At 34.7% G+C, this 19,808-nt stretch overlaps 1 protein-coding gene and 1 long non-coding RNA gene across 4 annotated transcripts in view; one reads left to right on the forward strand and one right to left on the reverse strand.

Annotated features, from left to right (window-relative positions):
- The window catches only part of GRID2 (glutamate ionotropic receptor delta type subunit 2), a 1,471,756-nt gene that overhangs the window by 547,373 nt on the left and 904,575 nt on the right, over window positions 1-19,808 (reverse strand). For all 3 annotated transcript variants that reach the window (XM_038582129.1, XM_038582130.1, XM_038582128.1), the window contains exons 6-7: window positions 14,519-14,692; window positions 6,875-7,036 (exon numbers count right to left, since the gene is read on the reverse strand). In XM_038582129.1, the coding sequence (XP_038438057.1) occupies window positions 6,875-7,036; window positions 14,519-14,692 (336 nt within the window). The remainder of the gene's footprint in view (window positions 1-6,874; window positions 7,037-14,518; window positions 14,693-19,808) is intronic.
- Window positions 14,589-17,516, forward strand: LOC111093609. The gene is made up of 3 exons (XR_005382848.1): window positions 14,589-14,771; window positions 15,629-15,752; window positions 17,459-17,516. It is a non-coding gene; the product is annotated as an uncharacterized LOC111093609 (long non-coding RNA).

Here is a 19,808-nt window from a genome sequence, read left to right on the forward strand (position 1 = left end):
CATACTTAGATAATAATACACTAATAGTAGGAGACTTCGACATGGCACTTTCTGCAAGTGACAGATAGTCTAAGCACAACATCTCCAAAGAAATAAGAGCTTTAAATGATACACTGGACCAGATGGATTTCACAAATATATACAGAACTTTCCATCAAAACGCAACTGAATACCCATTCTTCTCAAGTGCACATGGAACTTTCTCCAGAATAGACCACATAATGGGTCATAAATCAGGTCTCAACTGACACCAAAAGATTGGGATTGTCCCCTGCATATTTTCAGACCATAATACTTTGAAACTAGAACTCAATAACAAGAAGAGATTTGGAAGAAACTCAAACATGCAGAGGTTAAAGAGCATCCTGATAAAATATGAATGGGTCAACAACGAAATCAGAGAAGAATTAAAAAGATTCATGAGGGCACCCCGGTGGCTCAGCAGTTTAATGCCGCCTCCAGCGCAGGGTGTGATCCTGGAGACCCTGGATTGAGTCCCACATCAGGCTCCCTGTAGGGAGCCTGCTTCTCCCTCTGCCTGTGTCTCTGCCTCTCTCTCTCTCTCTCTCTCTCTCTCTCTCTGTGTCTTCTCATGAATAAATAAATAAAATCTTGAAAAAAAAAAAAGAATCAAGGAAGGAGGTGTACATGAAGCACCTGCCACATAGCACACAATAAAGAGCGGCTGTTAGTCTTTAAAAAAATAAATAATAAATAAATAAAAATAAATAAATAAATAAATAAAAATAAAAAATAAAATAAAAAAATTCATGAAAACTAATGAAAATGAAGATACAACCATTTTACTAAAGCTGTTCAGAAAGATAGAAAGAGATGGAGTACTTCCAAACTCGTTTTATAATGCCAGCATCACCTTAATTCCAAAACCAGACAAAGACCCCCACCAAAAAGGAGAATTATAGACCAATCTCCCTGATGAACACAGATGCAAAAATTCTCAACAAGATACTAGCCAACAAGATCCAACAGTACATTAAGAAGATTATTCACCATGACCAAGTGGGATTTATCCTTGGGATGCAAGGCTGGTTCAACATTTGTAAAACAATCAACGTGAAAGATCATATCAACAGGAGAAAAAACAAGAACTATATGATCCTCTCAATAGATGCAGAGAAAGCATTTGACAAAATACAGCATCCATTCCTAATCGAAACTCTACAGAGTGTAGGGATAGAGGGAACATTTCTCAGCATCTTAAAAGTCATCTACAAAAAGCCCACAGCAAATATCATTCTCAATGGGGAAACACTGGGAGCCTTTCCCCTAAGATCAGGAAAATGACAGTGATGTCCACTCTCACCAGTGCTACTCAACATAGAACTAGAAGTCCTAGCCACAGCAATCAGGCAACAAAAAGAAATAAAAGACATTCAAATTGGCAAAGAAGTAGTCAAACCCTCCCTCTTCACATATGACATGATACTGTACATAGAAAACCCAAAAGACTCCACCCCAAGATTGCTAGAACTCATACAGCAATTCGGCAGTGTGGCAGGATACAAAATCAATGCCCAAGAATTAGTGGCATTTCTATACACTAACAATAAGACTGAAGAAAGAGAAATTAAGGAATCAATCCCACTTACAATTGCACCCCAAAACATAAGATACTTAGGAAGAAACTTAAACAAAGAAGTAAAAGATCTATACCCTAAAAACTACAGAACACTTCTGAAAGAAATTGAGGAAGACACAAAGAGATGGAAAAATATTCCATGCTCATGGATTGGAGGAATTAATATTGTGAAAATGTCAATGCTACTCAGGGCAATTTACACATTCAGTGCAATCCCTATCAAAATACCATGGACTTTCTTCAGAGAGTTGGAACAAATAATCTTAAGATTTGTGTGGAATCAGAAAAGACCCTGAATAGCCAGGGGAATATTGAGTAAGAAAATCAGAGCCGGGGGCATCACAATGCTGGATTTCAAGCTGTACTACAAAACTGTTATCTTCAAGACAGTGTGGTACTGGCACAAAAACAGACACGTAGATAAATGGAACAGAAGAGAGAACCCAGAAATGGGCCTTCAACTCCATGGTCAACTAATATTTGACAAAGCAGGAAAGACTATCCACTGGAAAAAGGACAGTTTCTTTAATAAATGGTGCTGGGAAAATTGGACATCCACGTGCAGAAGAATGAACCTAGACCACTCTCTTGCACCATACACAAAGATAAACTCAAAATGGATGAAAGATCTAAATGTGAGACTAGAATCCATCAAAATCCTAGAGGAGAACACAGGCAACACCCTTTTTGAGCTTGGCCACAGCAACTTCTTGCAAGATACATCTATGAAGGCAAGGGAAACAAAAGCAAAAATGAACTATTGGGACTTAATCACGATAAAAAGCTTCTGCACAGCAAGAGAAACAGTCAACAAAACTCAAAGACAACCTACAGAATGGGAGAAGATATTTGCAAATGACGTATCAGATAAAGGGCTAGTATCCAAGATCTATAAAGAACTTATTAAACTCAACAGCAAAGAAACAAAAAATCCAATCATGAAATGGGCAAAAGACATGAACAGAAATTTCACCAAAGAAGACACACATAGCCAACAAGCACATGAGAAAATACTCCGCATCACTTGCCATCAGAGGAATACAAATCAAAACCACAATGAGATACCACCTCACACCAGTGAGAATGGTGAAAATTAACAAGACAGGAAACAACAAATGTTGGAGAGGATGTGGAGAGAAGGGAACCCTCTTGCACTGTTGGGAATGTGAACTGGTGCGGCCACTCTGGAAAACTGTGTGGAGTTTCCTCAAAGAGTTAAAAATAGAGCTACCCTATGACCCAGCAATTGCACTACTGGGGATTTGCCCCAAAGATACAGATGCATTGAAATGCCGGAACACCTCAGCAGCAATGTCCACGATAGCCAAACTGTGGAAGGAGCCTCAGTGTCCATTGAAAGCTGAATAGATAAAGAAGATGTGGTCTATTTATGCAATGGAATATTACTCAGCCATCATAAACAAAAAAAACTCACCTTTTGCTTCAATGTGGATAGAACTGGAGGGTATCATGCTGAGTGAAGTAAGTCAATCAGAGAAGGACAAACATACATGGTTTCACTCATTCGGAGAATATAAAAATAGTGAAAGGGATTAAAGGAGAAAGGAGAGAAAATGAGTGGGAGATATAAGAGAGGGTGACAGAGCATGAGAGACTCCTAACCCTGGGAAATAAACAAAGGTGGTAGAAGGGGAGATGGGCAGGGGGATGGGGTGACTGGGTGACGGGCATGAGGGGGGAGTTGACAGGATGAGCACTGGGTGTTATACTATATGTTGGCAAATCAAAGTCCAAAAAATATATACAAAAAAAAAAAAGAAAGAAAGAAAGAAAGAAAGAAAGAAAGAAAGAAAGAAAGAAAGAAAGAAAGAAGTGAGAATCAGTAGTCAAGCTTCAAGACTTGATCAAGTCAATCACAAAATATATCAAGCATCAACTGCCTTACAATATCTAGTTTGAAAGCAGAGGGGAAATAAATTCGATTCATGACAGTGGGTACATACATGCACACACACAGACATGCATAATTAAAACTCCATAAAATTTTAGGAATAAATACAATGACAATATGTATTAAGGACACCAGTCTTTACTGAGGGCAATAAAAATATGAGTATATGGATAGATACCATATCCATGGATAAGAAGATTTAATATTTTAAAAATTATAATTCTCTCAAAGATAATCTATAAAATTCATATAAAGAGCAATGGCTTGGGGGTTATGATAATACCTGGGAGAAATAAACTTTTGAGAATTGACTGCTTTTTCTTCAAAAGAAATGTGGAAGTACCTACTTTACCACTTCATAAAATACATAGTAGAGCTTCAATACAACAGTGTCCTGGAAACCACCACCTTCCCCCATATAAATGTACCAGACATTTGCAGTACTTATGTTAACTGCATTGCTTAACTTTTTTGTCTCACCCCCTTAAAAAGTCTATAAATTAATTAAAGGACAGACCCTCATTCTTTCACTTGTCTCCTTACAGGAACCCATAAGCTTTGCAAAGTATATATAGCATGCCCTTAATATAGACATGCGCTGGTTACTTGAATGTAATTAAATTTGAATTACAAATTTGGTTACTTGAATGTAATTAAAATTTTTATCACTAGAATGTTCCCATTGTAATAAAGAGCCTGACCTCATTTGTGATGTTTGGTTGCTGCTTTGTTTCTAAGCTTGGTCTCCCTTGACCCTTTGATACCACATCTGGACATGTTGATCAAGAAAGCTCATCCTGCACCTCCTTCTCTGATACCAGTAAGAAATATAGCTGTTGATTTCTTTCTATACCTTGGGCTTCCTTTTCCTCATTAGCCGCCCATCTGGGCATGTTGTTAAAAAATTTTCATCCTATACCCCCTTCCCTGACAGCAGTAGGAAATATAAGCCTTGAAAATCTCTAGCCCAAGTAAACATAATGTTTTCCAGTCCCACCTCCTAGCCACTAGGAAGACCTGGCCCACTCTCACTGCTTGGCCAAGGCCAGCCTGGACATCCCTGAGCCCACTCTACTCTCCTGACAGATCCTATATGAGTAGTAATCTTTCTTTCAAACTTTCTTGGTGTGTATAGTATTAACAACCTTGATATCTGAATGGGATGACCAAAACATTCATATGAGGCATATGAGACATTTATATGAGGCATATGTATTATATGTATTCATATGATACAGTTGAGCAAAAAATAACTCCATTTTTTAAAAAGTAAATTTGAAATGTGAGACAAAAAATAATGAAATTGAGCATGTGATTCTTGGTCTTGGGATTATGAGTTCAAGCCCCACATTGGGCCCAGAGTTTACTTAAAAAATTAGGAAACTGGGGATCTCTGGGTGGCTCAGTGGTTTGGCGCCTGCCTTTGGCCCAGGGCGTGATCCTGGAGTCCCGGGATCGAGTCCCGCGTCAGGCTCCTGGCATGGAGTCTGCTTCTCCCTCTGCCTCACTCTCTCTCTCTCTCTATGTCTATTGTGAATAAATAAATAAAATCTTTAAAAAAAAATTAGGAAACTGAATATATGCAATGATATACATCATTCAAACTTAGTCTCTAAATACATAGAATGGATATATTCCTTTAAAAAGTGTTACTGGACTGAAAGCTTACTTGGACAAATATATAAATATTTGCCCCCAAGTAAATGTCACAATTATTATATTAAGTTATTGTTTTGATTATACATTTTCCAACTGCAACTTTTTATCATTTTGTATATTGAATTGTTCCATGAGAACCACCTACATATTATGGTATCTCTCTTTCCCTCCCACTAATACTTTCACTAAATAAGTATCTCCTAAACAACCTCCCAAACTATTATCCTGTATTTGTGAGAAACCTTCAGAAGAATGAATATATTCAGGTTCCAGCATCTTAGCCAAACCACAAATTAATAAATTGGCAGGCTCAGAATCATGTTCAACAACTTCCCTTGGATTCAAACCTGCCAAATCTCTACATAGGCAGATAGGGAGATCTTGGCAACACTTTGAGTTTAGATTTGACTTATTCATTTGTTAGTTGGAATATCTTACTCTGCCAATATATTCAATGCATTTAATTCTCAAGCACTTCTGTTGATAAGAGCCTAAATTCTCATTAAAGTGATTCTTTTAAAAATAGGAAACATATCAAGAGAAAGATCCAGGCTATTCTCCATTTGCAACATTTCTTTCTTCCACGTCTAGTCTTTTTGTACATCTAGTTCACTTCTAAGGATAAATTTTTAAATTTTTCTCTGGCTTTTCTAAATACATTCATATTTCATTTGCCTGCTTCTCTTTTTGTTTCAGGAGAGAAAGGTGAACACATCAGAGAGAAAAAGGATGGGTAAAATAAGGAGCATAAACTTCCAAATGTCTGTCTTCTTTGTGTAAAGGGTACAGGAGAAATTTGTTTGTTTTATTAATCATTTCATTTTAAATCCAAGAAGCTGTGTGAGACAAACGGAAAATGCCAGCAAGGATGACATGACAAAGAGGCTAATAAACTGCAGAATGTTTATACCGTTGAGAGGAGCTAAACAGCATAAAGTGCCTCCCGGGAACGGAACATGTAGCTCAGCCAAAGCGGGTCACAGCCAGGCTAAACACCACACTGACAGTGAAGAAGAAGAATGCACCAAATATCTCAAATAGTTCATGAATGCTGCCAAATATTAACTGTTTATGAATTATATCTTTATTATAGGATAAATTAAAGATCATCTCCTCTAGTATCTTACCATGTATCATGTAATCAAAACACAGTGAAGACTTGAATTTATTTTTTTCAGTTGATGGTGGATATTAAAGAAAAAGAAAACCACAACTATTTGTACTTTGTGACTGGTACCAAAATAATTTGAGTATCTCTAATCCTAATGGTATAACCAAGGCAATTTAATATATTTCAACCACTAACTTCATACTTGCATACAATTTCCCAGCAAGTAAGTAAGGGCTTTCTGACCTTGTTTCTGTTAATATTTCATTTCTGTACTTTGAACTGATAACACTGGTGATGAAAAACATCCTTTTAAAAAATAGCTCATCAAAACATGACTGATTGGGATATCTGAGTGGCTCAGTAGTTGAGCGTCTGCCTTAGGCTCAGGGCGTGATCCCAAGGTCCTGGGATTGAATCCCGCATCGGGCTCCCCCACAGGGAGCCTGCTTTGCTCTCTGACTGTCTCTGCCTCTCTGTGTGTGTGTGTGTCTCTCATGAATAAAGAAGTAAAAATTGTATAAAAAAAAAAAAAGACTTATTGTATCCCCTTTACGTGAAAATTCAGAAGAGTGAAACATTAGTCATAAGTTACCTTCTTGATGGTCTCTAGCATGGAGCGCCCTCCCTGCCAGGGCTTGGAGTTCTTTCTGATACACGATAGACTTGCCATGCTGTGCCATTTTCGGTCCTCCAGTTTCTTATGAAAAGCATTAGCAAGCAAAAGCACCGTGTCATATATGTAAAGGTTTGAAATCTGAAACGACATTAGATGGTAATCATTAGAATCATGGATGCCAACCATTGAGAATAGGAGAAAATCATCAGCTCAGCTGCCATTCATATCAGAGATGGCTGGTTTACTGGCTTATTTGTTAAGCAAAAAGTTTCTTTTTTTCATTTCCTGAGCAATTTTGCCATTGACAATGAAGTCTTGTCTGATTGTATGCCTCAATTGCTTTTTCAGCTTATTTAGGTGTGAAAGAGGAGATGAAAAAGAAAAGTTTCGACGGAGGTGAGGCTGTTAGTGTCAGACCTTAGAAAATCACTGGCCCTTCTCTCTGAAGAGGTAAGGATCTAAGGGCTTCAGATTGGAAGGGCCAACTGAATAATACATTTTCTGAAGATGTCAAGTTTTTGCATTCTGATTATTCAGATGGAGAAATATCAACTCGATCTTACATAAAATGAGTGTCATAGGTAACAAGAAAAAGGAAGCGGCCAGCTGTGTCTATATGCATGTCTATAGGGATTTGTGATGAAAAAATGAGAGAACACAGCACCATTCATAAACGTTACAAATATCAAGGATCTATACAAAAATTATCTAAGTATACACAGGCATCGCAATTCATTAACATGACAAAGACTACAAACTACTAACTGTTTGTGAATATATGTTATATTAATGCTTTCTTCTTCCAAAGTAATCATGTCATTATATATAAATCAAAAAATGAATCATGAAAATTTCAGCTATGCTCTATTGCACTCTTACACTTAACTCCTGCCAGAAGTTCTACCCATATTGTCAATTGTAGAAGGTGTTTATTTTTCAAAGAAATTAGAAATTATTTAGAAAATATAAACACCAAGAGATGCCCAAAGTCAATAAAAGATTTTAAATGTTGCATTTTTACTTCTCTGAAGGAAAAATAAAACACAAAGTAAAAAAAAAAGAAAGAGAAGTCAATGTAACTATGAAAGTTAAATCCATCTTAAAGTATTTAAATTTCTTCAGATTTTGAAAAGTATCTTATTAGCATAGTTGTTTTCTTGAAAACAAAGGGAATAATATGTTGATTGCCATTTGCTTATAATTAATTACTAAGGAATCTTACGAAATTGTCTGCCCACATCACAGAATGCCACTAAATTTCAACTACTGGGATGACAGTTTAATGTTACGAAAAACTGTAAGTAAGCACTTCCTAACAGTGCCTTGTGAGTTTTCTTTCATTGTTAGGTGATTCTTAATCATTTGTGTTTGTTAAGCATCATTATATATGCATAGTACTTAGGGAAGGCAGGCCTTTCTTTAACGAGACATTGCATACTCTCGTGCATTATGTGAAATACCAGTTTGTTCTTTATAAGGAAATATTAGGGCAGGCTATTCTCACCTTCACCTCCCTGCACCTCCCTGTACCACCCCCTGTCAGAGAGACTAGAGGGCATGGCTAAATCTGCAATGAAAGAAGACTTGAAGATAAAAGTAGTTGAGGAATCAAAATTCAGTTTGAATTAGACTGTGAAGAGCCAAAAGGAAAACATTTGGACATTTTCTGAATAATCTGCAATAATCTGGCCTCTTTCAACCTATGCTTGCTTCACTGCCTCAAACTTTCTTGTTCTTATCTCTCTAGCTCTCTTTGGCTTCTTCCTCTGAGACTGATTGCTTTAAGTGTGTATATGAAATGGTTGGGGTAGCACTCTTTGATGTCTCTTTACCGTTTTCTGACTAGCTGACTTCTAATATTTAATTCACAGGTCACAAGTTAGGTGAATCCCACACTGAACAACTTCTCAGGACTCTACTTGTTTCCAGGCTAATCTGGCAGTCTTCTTTATCTCTCCTAACGTTCATGTTACAAGCCTCAATTACAACGTATCATAATGCTAAGATTTGTTTTTTATATCCGGAATATAAATAGGAGTTCCTTCTGGATAGGGGCTCATAGTGTCCCAATGTTTCCCTTTGTACTTTTGTTTCCCTTGTTTATTTCCTCCTGGCTTAGCCTAGAGCCTAGTACACATTTAGTTTTTGATAAATAGTTGTCAAATAAAAGAAGACAAAGACAAAAAAGTCAGGTTTGACATCAGGTTATGTTTGACAGGAGTCAAGATATGAGAAACCTGGCAACTTGAGTCCCATCCAAGTCTTAACACTGCCACGGCTCGGTGTCTTTTGCAAACTTTGAAGTATCTATCTTGAGCACCCATGGGGCTCCTAAACGTGAGTGCCTTGTACTTGATATGTGATCGGTGTTTTCGACAAATGACTGTCTCTCTTCATTTGCCTACATTCCAAACTATGGATTCAAAAGGGGGTGATGACATTCTCTGAGACTTCTGTTACCCCTCCTATTACTTCTTTCTCAGGGAAGTGCCTATTCAGTTCTGAGGTTTGTGCTCTTTCCTATGCTATAGTACTGACCTGCCATCACCTACTGTTCTCTTGGTCACTCTGTATTCATGAAGTCTTTGATTCCTCTCTCTCAGTGCTTCTAAACTATCTCTCAGGATTAAAAAAAAAAAATGTCACTGCAATTTCTACAGAGATAATTTTAACTTCTATTCTAGCTACAACCAACACAGATGACTATTTACTGGAAACAAACACATACCTCCTCTAACATCTTAAACTCCATTTTCCCATCATCTGACCAATCATTTCTCTCTATCTTACTGTGACTATGCTTGTTTTCTGACTTAACTGAGCCACCAGCACCCATGTCTTTTATATGACAGCCTTCTAATATTTCACAGCACCCATCACCCTGAAACGTCCTCTTTCCTTCAATTGTTCATCATTTGGTATAATTTCTACACTGCTCATCATCTCAGCATTTTTTTTCTTCTTTCTCTTGTTTTTTGATGTTTCTGTTTAGAATTTAGAACTCATAACAAACACATTATTGCAGATGTGATCTGACTAGGACAGAGTAGTATAAGGGGTTATCTCTCTTAATCTCCACAAAATGCTCTGATATGGAGACCAAGATTACATTAAAATGGTTTAGAACAAATAGGACTTGTGCTATGTTCAAACAAAATTTGCCCTCATCTTAATAACCTTAAACAGCTGTCAAACCAGGTCTTATCCACCCAGACTTCCAGTAATGGTTTTGAACTTATACTTTATCTCTTTGAAATTTCAACTTTTAGGTTTATTAGTTAGTGAATATTAATAATTTGGATCCTGATTATATAACACGGCATAAGCTTTCTCTCCTAGCTTTATTTCTTTTACAAATATGAGAGGCATAGTTTATTCACTTTTATTTATATAATGGAAAACATTTGAAAATGTAACGTCCAAGAATAGTATTTTGGGATGCCACCATAGAGAGTTCCTTGCACTTCAAGAATAGAATGTTTATCAATACATTCTTTTAGTTCCATTATTTCCAAAATTGAAGGTAAAAGACGTTATGGATATTAGAAGTACTTAAAGCTAAAAAATACATCTGTGCTATGTTCTAGGCATATCAAGTTTGCAAAAAGATTTGGAAAATAAAGTGGTAAATTATTTGAAATATTACTTTTAATTTTAAATAAACCCATAAGTTATAACTTTAGGATAATGAGACTTTCATCTATTTTGAGCTTTTCTTCTTTTTCTTTTTTTTTAAATCTGAAAATATAGTGTTTATTTCTAATAGAATATCTTCTATTCTTAGGGATCCTTTATTGAAAATATTTGTGTGACATCAATCTATCTCGATTTTTTTAATGCCTTCCTATAAGGATCCCATAAGAAAATTTGTCAAATACTACATAAAAATCAGTATGCAAGATATCCCAAACCATATATTTAATAACATACTCTACAGTTTATCCAAATATCAACATTTAGAATATAAAAGTCTATCAGAATATTTTTCCTTCCCTTTAAAACTCGGAACAATACCAATGTCATGTCTTTAGGTCTTCTTAAGTATTTCTCTAGTATTTCTAAATCATGATCAGATCTATTGCTTCATTTACTATTCTAACTATTATTTAGGCCTCATTTTTAAGGCAGTAAGGCATACTTTTACTATCTCCAAACACTTGCTCCTTGTAAACCAGTGGTTTATTTTTTTTTAAATAACTTTTACTCCAGCTTTTCCAATTTGAAAACAAGTGTTCTCAGATGAAGACAACAAAAGCAGAAAAAAAATTTAAACCTTTCTGTTTTCTCACTAGCGGCCAAGCCAACATTAGTTTCACCAAGCAGTGAATGGCTCCTCTTCTTTGCTTCATATATTGTAAAAATTGTTTTTAGAGCTAAAAGTTGTCTTCAACATTTATTTTGCAACTTCAACTCACCCCTGATTTTTGTTTTTCTGACACCAATCTAAAGATTTGGAAAATTTGCTTTTGTTCTTTCTAAATCTTCTCTTTCTATGTACATTAAATTAAATAACAGCCCAGAGACCTCTATGTAGGCTTACTATACCTACTTTGTAGTACTGATTATTGTGATTTTGTAGTTTGGGTTTCTATTTAATAGTTGGGTCTCTATTTTTAGAGCTCACTTGAGTCATATTTTCATACTTTTACTTTTCTGAGTTATTTTTAATAGTACCCTGCTGATAAAAGTCTGTCTGTGGTCATATTTACTTGCAGTTTTTTTTTTTTTTTTATGGGATCCAAGTTAAGAAGATTATTTCTCTGAAGGAATCCTCTACTCCCACATTTTTAATGCATATTATTCTTATTATTCTTGTTGCTTCCTCTAACTTCCATGAGATAAAATTTTCAATAAGATAAGGCTCTATATCAAACGCTCTGCGTTTAGTGGAACATCTTGAATTCAACAGCCCTGCATTTCTATTTTTAATTATATAAATCTCCACATATAAAAGTTTCTGTCAGTTTTTTTTAATTTCGAATATTTTGTCAAAATCTATCATGTATACGATGGAAGTTGTTATGCAACAAATCCTCAAAGAAAAAATAAATTTTCTTATTTTCTTCCATCTGTGGGTTTGATGGGCGTAAGATGAAGGTGTGGGATAAGAGGAGTGGTGGTTCCTATATATCCTTAATTCATCATATAGGCCGGGGGATATGAAGATAAATAAATAAAATACTTATTCCCTGATTTAAAGAAACTCATTAACTGAATCAGAAGGATTAGGCTTTTGGGTGGATGTGCTTTAAAATACCATGTAGTTGGGACACATGGGTGGCTCAGCAGGTTGAATATCTGCCTTTGGCCCAGGGTGCGATCCTGGAGTCTTCCTGCATGGAGCCTGCTTCTCCCTCTGCCTGCGTCTCTGTGTCTCTCATGAATAAATAAATAAAATCTTAAAAAAATACCGTGTAGTTACTTTCTGTGTCTCTCATGAATAAATAAATAAAATCTTAAAAAAAAAATACCGTGTAGTTACTTTCTGCTTTCCCAATTTGTACATTTCCCACAACTTCCTTTTACAGGGATAGCACTTAATATTTCAAAATTTTCTTAATCAAAATTCTTCCATGTTTTTCTCCACTTAGGATTCTCCATTTTTCATATCAAGCATGCTCATGACCAATTAATATGAAAAGATGGGTCATAATAAGCACATCTGTAAGACTGGCATTAGAATTTAAACATGCCTTGTCTAGGTTTCAAAGTAACCATTGCTTTCTCCTTAAGTACATTCAAAACCACAAATATTCATGAAATTGCAAAACAGTATGGTAGGTGTGATGTAGTAAATAGAGAGAGACGTGTACTTTATGGACTTTATGATACCTGGTCCTGTAGGAGACCTAGTCTAAAAGAGCCTACAGCCTAGTTGGGAGCACAAAGTTCTGTGGGCAATGGTTCTGGAGCTAGCTACCTGGTAAAGATATGCTGCTCTTGGGGCACCAGGTTTGCTGATTCGGTTAAGCATCTGCCTTCAGCTTGAGTCATGATCCTGGGGTCTTGGGATTGAGCCCCACATCAGGTTCCCTGCTCAGCAGGGAGCCTGCTTCTCCTTCTCCCTCTGCCTACCGCTTCCCTGCTGGTGCTCTCTCTCTCTCTCTCTCTTAAATATATAAATAAAATATTTTTTTAAAAAAAGATACGCTGCTCCTTACAATGGTAATAAGTACAAAGAAGCGTTTAGGTAAATAGTAATTCATCTAAAAAAAATCCAAAGCTGATCAAAGATAGGAAAAATGTGCAGAAGTCTTTCAAAAGAAGTCATTTTAAAAAATGACCTTATTTATCTAGTATTATTGGGGATGGACTAGTTCTCTTTGGGTTATATTTCTAAACCATTCAAACTGAGCATATCTAAGCACTAAAATATTTTTGATACCAAACATTTTGAAGGAATGGCTTCCTAAAATATATATTTCTGATTTCTGAAATTGACCATTACTTTAATCTTTATTGCTACCTCAGAGTTATTGTTTAAATACTAACTAATAATGCTAGCAGCATACTACAATTATACCCTTAGGAACTATTTTATGACACACAGTTGTTTTTATAGGAAAAGTCCCACATTGATGGGATATTTGAGTTAGTATATCTGATTAATGTATTTTTTCCTGTCCTTGTCTTGCTCAGAAAGTGCTCCTTATGGCTTCCAACTGTTGCCAATGTGCCTGCCTTTGTAACACCCCATTCAAACTGATGTATTGAGATTTCTAGTGCAAGGGAAATAAAACTAAATAAAACAAAATCTGATTGATTTCCCTTAAGAAAAAAGATATCATAGGTTCCAGGTGAATATTTAAAGAACCTCTTTATAAGCAGGCACTTGATGTTCTCTATTTGCTGCTCAGAGATTTTATTTATATACTTTGAAATTCTTTGCTGCATTCTGAATAGTAAAGGTTTCAGTTATATCCCATTATATCCCAGCTGATTTGGATAAGATTATGTAGCACTACAGTATCTTTTGCATTTCTAAGTAATTTTTGATGAATGTCTTCAAACTGTAGACCAATTAAAAAAAGAATAAATGTCTATGTCCTTGTTATGCCAGAAAAGTCAAGTAAATTTAGTAATTTGGAATTTGGCAGTAAGGAATATCAGTCGTTGGGCAGCCTGGGTGGCTTAATAGTTTAGTGCCGCCTTCATCCCAGGGCCTGATTCTGGACACCCAGGATCAAGTCTCACTTTGGGCTCCCTGAATGGAGCCTGCTTCTTCCTCCGCCAGTGTCTCTGTGCCTCTCTCTCTCTCTTTCTCTCTGTGTGTGTCTCTTATGGATACATGAATAAAATCTTACAAAAAAAAAAAAAAAAAGGAATAGCAATCGCAAATTATACCATGGTAAAGGCTATGGATCTACTTGCTGAGAAGGAAATAACATTTACCTATTACATTTTTATTAAAAGAGTATATATTTTGCTATAATGACATCAAAAAGATCAAAGACAAAATCTTAGCACTCCTGCATCAGACTTACTAAATTTCTAGGGGAAGAGAATAGTTCAGAAAATGCAAATATGTATCATTCTGAATTTAATACAACTGTTAAGAGCTCTCTCTATAATTGGCCAATGAAGCACCTTGAAAGAAATACTGTAGCACTTAGACTATACCTCCATATTCTGAGCAAATGGATCCTTTGGATCACACAATGTTGAAGATATTCGATGGTTGCCACGGAAACATCGCTGACTTATATTCTGGGGGACTGGAAATGTCTGCCGGATGATTGTTAACCTTCCAATTGACCTTCGTACAAGTTCCTGAACATCCACATCATTTATTTCCTATAAGATAAGAAATGAAAGAATTAGAAGTGCTTTAATACAGTAACAGAAACACAAAACTATTAATGAGCTGTTATCTGTAAGTGCTAAGGTATTCATTACTGTAATGCATTTGCTTAGTGCTTAGTACATATTGCAATGAAAAAGTACATGTTCATTAAAATGATCAACTCATTTGTAGGTGTTGTTAGTGCTTTAAATTATATACATTAATGCCTACATAATCCTAAATGGAGAAATTGCCTTAAATGCATCTTATTTATGTTAATTTTGTAGTGTGTTATGTTGAACATTTCAGAAAAATATTTGTCTAAACATTGACAAAGGCCATGAAAAGGGGGATTTCAGGTACTCTGAGTACCCAGGAGATGGCTGCAATGTGAGTGTAATATGTTTTGTTCCAAGCAATGAAACGTGAGGTTTTTAAATAAAGCAAGTAGAGAAAGCAAGAGGACATTAAAAAGAAAATATTTCCCAGTTATTTCTTAGAACTACTGGTGTCAATTCATACATTTCTCTTGTTAAAGAACATTAAACAAAGTGTTCATAAAGATGAAACTTTTTTATTGATATAAATGTGAACCAGGATAAGCAAATGAAAAAAATCTCAATGTTCTTTACCCAAATTGATGTTATTTTGCATATGAGTATGTGTCAAACTCAAAAAAACATATTTTCTACTTCCTTTACTTCCCATCTCCCAACTCCAGACTTAAATTTTAAGACTTGGCTCAATCGTGGATGTAGAAGTAATAAAAATGAAATAATATTTTCATAATATAGCATCTGTTCTAACTGGAATTTGAATAGAAATGGTCAGAATAAATTTGGGTTTTAAGGCAGCGTTTACTAAGGCAGTTTGTGCTTCATAGTGTCTATTTGGAACATCTTAAATCAATGAAGCCTTTGTAATTAACATATTATTGGTTTCAATAGATTCTTACAGTAGCAGAAATAAAAGATTTGACACAAGATAAATTTTGGACTGCAGTGAGCATTTCTTGGTTTTGATTCAAAGAACTATTACAGAATAATGAAAAAGAAAAAAGACCATCTACAGGTATAGAGTGTCTTCTTTTCCTTTCTAGATCAATTACATATTATTCTCACTTAAAGCACATATGATCTTTAAAAGTCATCTTTATTTTTGATCTTTACAAAATATAGATTTACTGAAAATAAAATAACACCTGCCATCAGCTGTATCCAGTATAATATCCTGGATTTCTAGTCAATTAATCCTTAATGTACCGTAAAAAAAATGATTTTTCTCATTTAAAACGCTGTCTTTTTTCTTTAGTCTATGTCATTTCACTAGTCACCAGAAACATTATCTGGCAAAAAGCAGGTCACTTTGTAATTCTCTATCATCTACTCACAAAGCAGAATTAAACAGTGTCTCATCAACTGCATTTCAAGCCTTAAGTTTAACCAGAAATCTGTTAAAAGTAATTAATATTGCTATTCCTTGTCTTTACTTTTCTTTCCTTCTTTTTCTTAAATTCTATGTTGTACAGACAAGAGTTTTCATTTAAAAGACAGAGATCCTACCACTATTCTCATAATGATAACTAAGTTTTGTTATATGTGTGGTCTTTTTCTTTAGTTAATACTAAGCTATTCCAACATTTTGTCCAACAGCACCATCTGTACTTGCTCCACACATGATGAACTACAAATCAGCACATCAGTACATAGACTTACATTAACTCTCTATTATATATCTGACAAAATAGTAAGCATGTCACCTATTGTCTTGTTTTCTGCTGAAAACTACATTTTAATTCAGATATTGTGATTCTTATTTTATAAATAAAATCAGAGAAATTCCAAGATCTTCATTCAAAATATTCTTTATTCATGGTGTGAATTTATAAATGTTATAAAAAAATACTCTCCAAAGTAATTATACAAGAAATCCATACTTCCTTATGAGAATTATTTAAATTAATAGTCATGAATGATACAAATTAAAGCTATAAAGATGTATTATTCTAGTATTGAACGCCCTGATGATTCTATAAGGAATAATAAAGAAATGTATCATGAGCCAAAGTCTTTAAGGGGACTATTTTCAAGCCCACAAAAAAGGATGGTTACCTTTTATAGGTTTCGAAAGCTGAAGCTCTCAGGTGTCTAAACGACTAAACTATATCTGAGGAAATGCCAATTTAAATTGAATATATTTGCCTATTATTATTTGGGGAAAAGGAAGTAATTTTCTGGGAGGAAAGAATCTGCCATTCCGAATAAAGTTAACAGACAGTCTGTCTCAAAAAATTCACTTGCAGTTTTAGTTTTGACACCTGATCTCAAAAAATAGTTTGATAGTGATATGAAAACTTGATTAGGCAGCTATTTTATATTTACAGAACTTTACTTCTGCATTTCAAAAGGTGCATTTCAAGAGTGGCAGATGCAATGTTATGTAAACACTGAAAGTCAAATGAATACTTAATCTATCAAAAAAACAAAACATAAGTAAACTTCTATAATAAAATATGAAACTATTCTATAATCTATTAGAATCTACATTGTTTTAATAATCTGAACTTGAAAAAATGTGTAAACTGTATAAAAAAGATTTTAAAAATAACTACATAAATAACAAGTTCAAACACTCACTCTCCCCAGCCTCCAGTACCACCAAATTATGCTAATTTCTTCAAAGATGTACTGAAATTTTCTGAATTTTATTTTATTTATTTGTTTTTTAAATATTTATTTATTTATTTATTTATTTATTTATTTATTTATTTATGATAGACACACACAGAGAGAGAGGCAGAGACACAGGCAGAGGGAGAACCAGGCTCCATGCCGGGAGCCCAACTCAGGACTCGATCCCCGGAACTCCAGGATCGCGCCCTGGGCCAAAGGCAAACACCAAACAGCTGGGCCACCCAGGGATCCCCAAATCTTCTGAATTTTAAAGAATTTCAAGAGGCTGAATAACAAATTGTTTGTCCGTTCTGTATTCTTTATATGAATTAGTACATTTGTGAATAAGAATTAATAATGCAATTAAAAAAACATGTTTATTATATATAACTTTTCTATTTCTTTAGGAATAAGGCATTCAGTCTTTTTTAAAAAAATAATTTACATAGATGATCAAAATTACTAACAATCAAATCAATACATTCAAGAAAATATTTGTATTCAATTTGCTGTAATAATTTACGCAAGGGGAACCCTGAACTGTGTAAGAGAGAAGGAAAAGGAAAGCTAAAATAGCTGGTAGGGATACAACTCCATCCAGAAACAACCACTTTCCAGAACAAATCTTTTAGAACTGACTCACTCCCAAACCTTTGTAGTGTATCAGCCTAGGTTTAAAATTATTGAATTCCATTAATTCATTAGGATAGGAAGGAAAGACTCAAAATCCATTAGATCAGATGCCAACCTCTAATATACAAACTATTTTGGAGAAGAGATCCTCCCTTCTTTTCCTTCTCTCTCTCTCTCTCTTTATGTCTCCTAGCATCTAACAAAGTTTTTGGCTTATAGCAGGTATTCACTAAATGTTGATAAGTTTTTAAATGAATGAATAAATGAATAAATGGCAAGACTTCAACAAACTATCTTCTAAAGATAGGTACCTGAAATTTTAAGTGTAGAAACAGATGCTTTCACAATTTCAACACTTACCAAATAAACCAGATTTGGGTAATATTATTAAGCAGTGTACTTTGTGGCACAGTTTGAAAAGATGATGCTTTTTGTTCTTATTTTTGCTGGTGTTTATATTCTTCATGCTTTAGCAAAGATGATACTTTGATGCTTCCACAAAGTTTAACATTAATGTGAAATAATTACACAAACATAATGTTGAAATACAGAACAAAACCAACTGTAGGCTATATACCAGCAGGAAATGCAGCAGAATGGCAACTTTCTGCTTGAGAGATTAGCACTGAGCAGTTCAATTAATCACCAAACTAGGAAAAATGAACAGCATCCTTTTACACATATAGGCTTTAAAAAATCTAAACAACTTCTCCTTAACTGCAAAACTCAATTGCAGTGATTAACTTAAATTATTTGAATAAGAAGTCAGGACATCAAAGGTCAGTTTCAGTATTATCAAAGAATAGAGAGTGCTTATAGCATTATGCTTCTTGCATCTCTAAACTGTGCATATCTTTCTATTCAAATTTCTAACTTTTGTAAAACTTAAATAAAGTGCTAGGCCATCTGCTTCATGACCCTGAGGGGATGACAATACTTATATGGAAAGGCTGTTCGAGCTGGATTCACTGATTGCAGGGAGAAGATAAATACTATTACCAACTACTAACATATGATTGATTATACCATATGAGCTAGCACAGCCTCTCATTATTATAGCATACTTAATGCAAATGAAAAAATATATATTGTTTTCAAGTTTGTACATCAATTTGTATCATGATGCACAATGCCAAGTTTGATTTATAGTACCCCTCCAAAAAACTATTGGTGCAATAGATTAAATAAATGTTTGCAACCCATATTAAAATTAGCAACAAAATAGTAGCTACACAAACCAAACTAGACAGATTCATGTTTTCTGTGTTCAGTCAAATGGTCATTTGCATATTGTTAGATTTTTGCTGTTGTTGTTGTTGCTACTTTTAGAGTTTATTAACTTCCTAGCAAATTTGAAACATCCATATTTCTTTTATGGAAACTAGGATAAATTTGATTCATTCATTATAAATTTGTATAAACAACTCATAAAAGAAGTAAAGGTAGTGAGAGTCAAGTTTACTAAGGCATATTTCAGGGAAAATGAGGTAAACAAATTGAATCATTTGGAAGAATGTTGACTGCAGATATATGGATAATGATGATTTTTCTTAAGAATGAAAATACAACCTACAGAATGGGAGAAGATATTTGCAAATGACATATCAGATAAAGGGCTAGTTTCTAAGATCTATAAAGAACTTATTAAACTCAACACGAAAGAAACAAACAATCCAATCATGAAATGGGCAAAAGACATGAACAGAAATCTCACAGAGGAAGACATAGACATGGCCAACATGCACATTAGAAAATGCTCTGCAACACTTGCCATCAGGGAAATACAAATCCAAACCACAATGAGATACCACCTCACACCAGT

Source organism: Canis lupus, chromosome 32 (genome assembly GCF_011100685.1).
Source record: "Canis lupus familiaris isolate Mischka breed German Shepherd chromosome 32, alternate assembly UU_Cfam_GSD_1.0, whole genome shotgun sequence".
NCBI classification, from domain to species: Eukaryota; Metazoa; Chordata; class Mammalia; order Carnivora; family Canidae; genus Canis; species Canis lupus.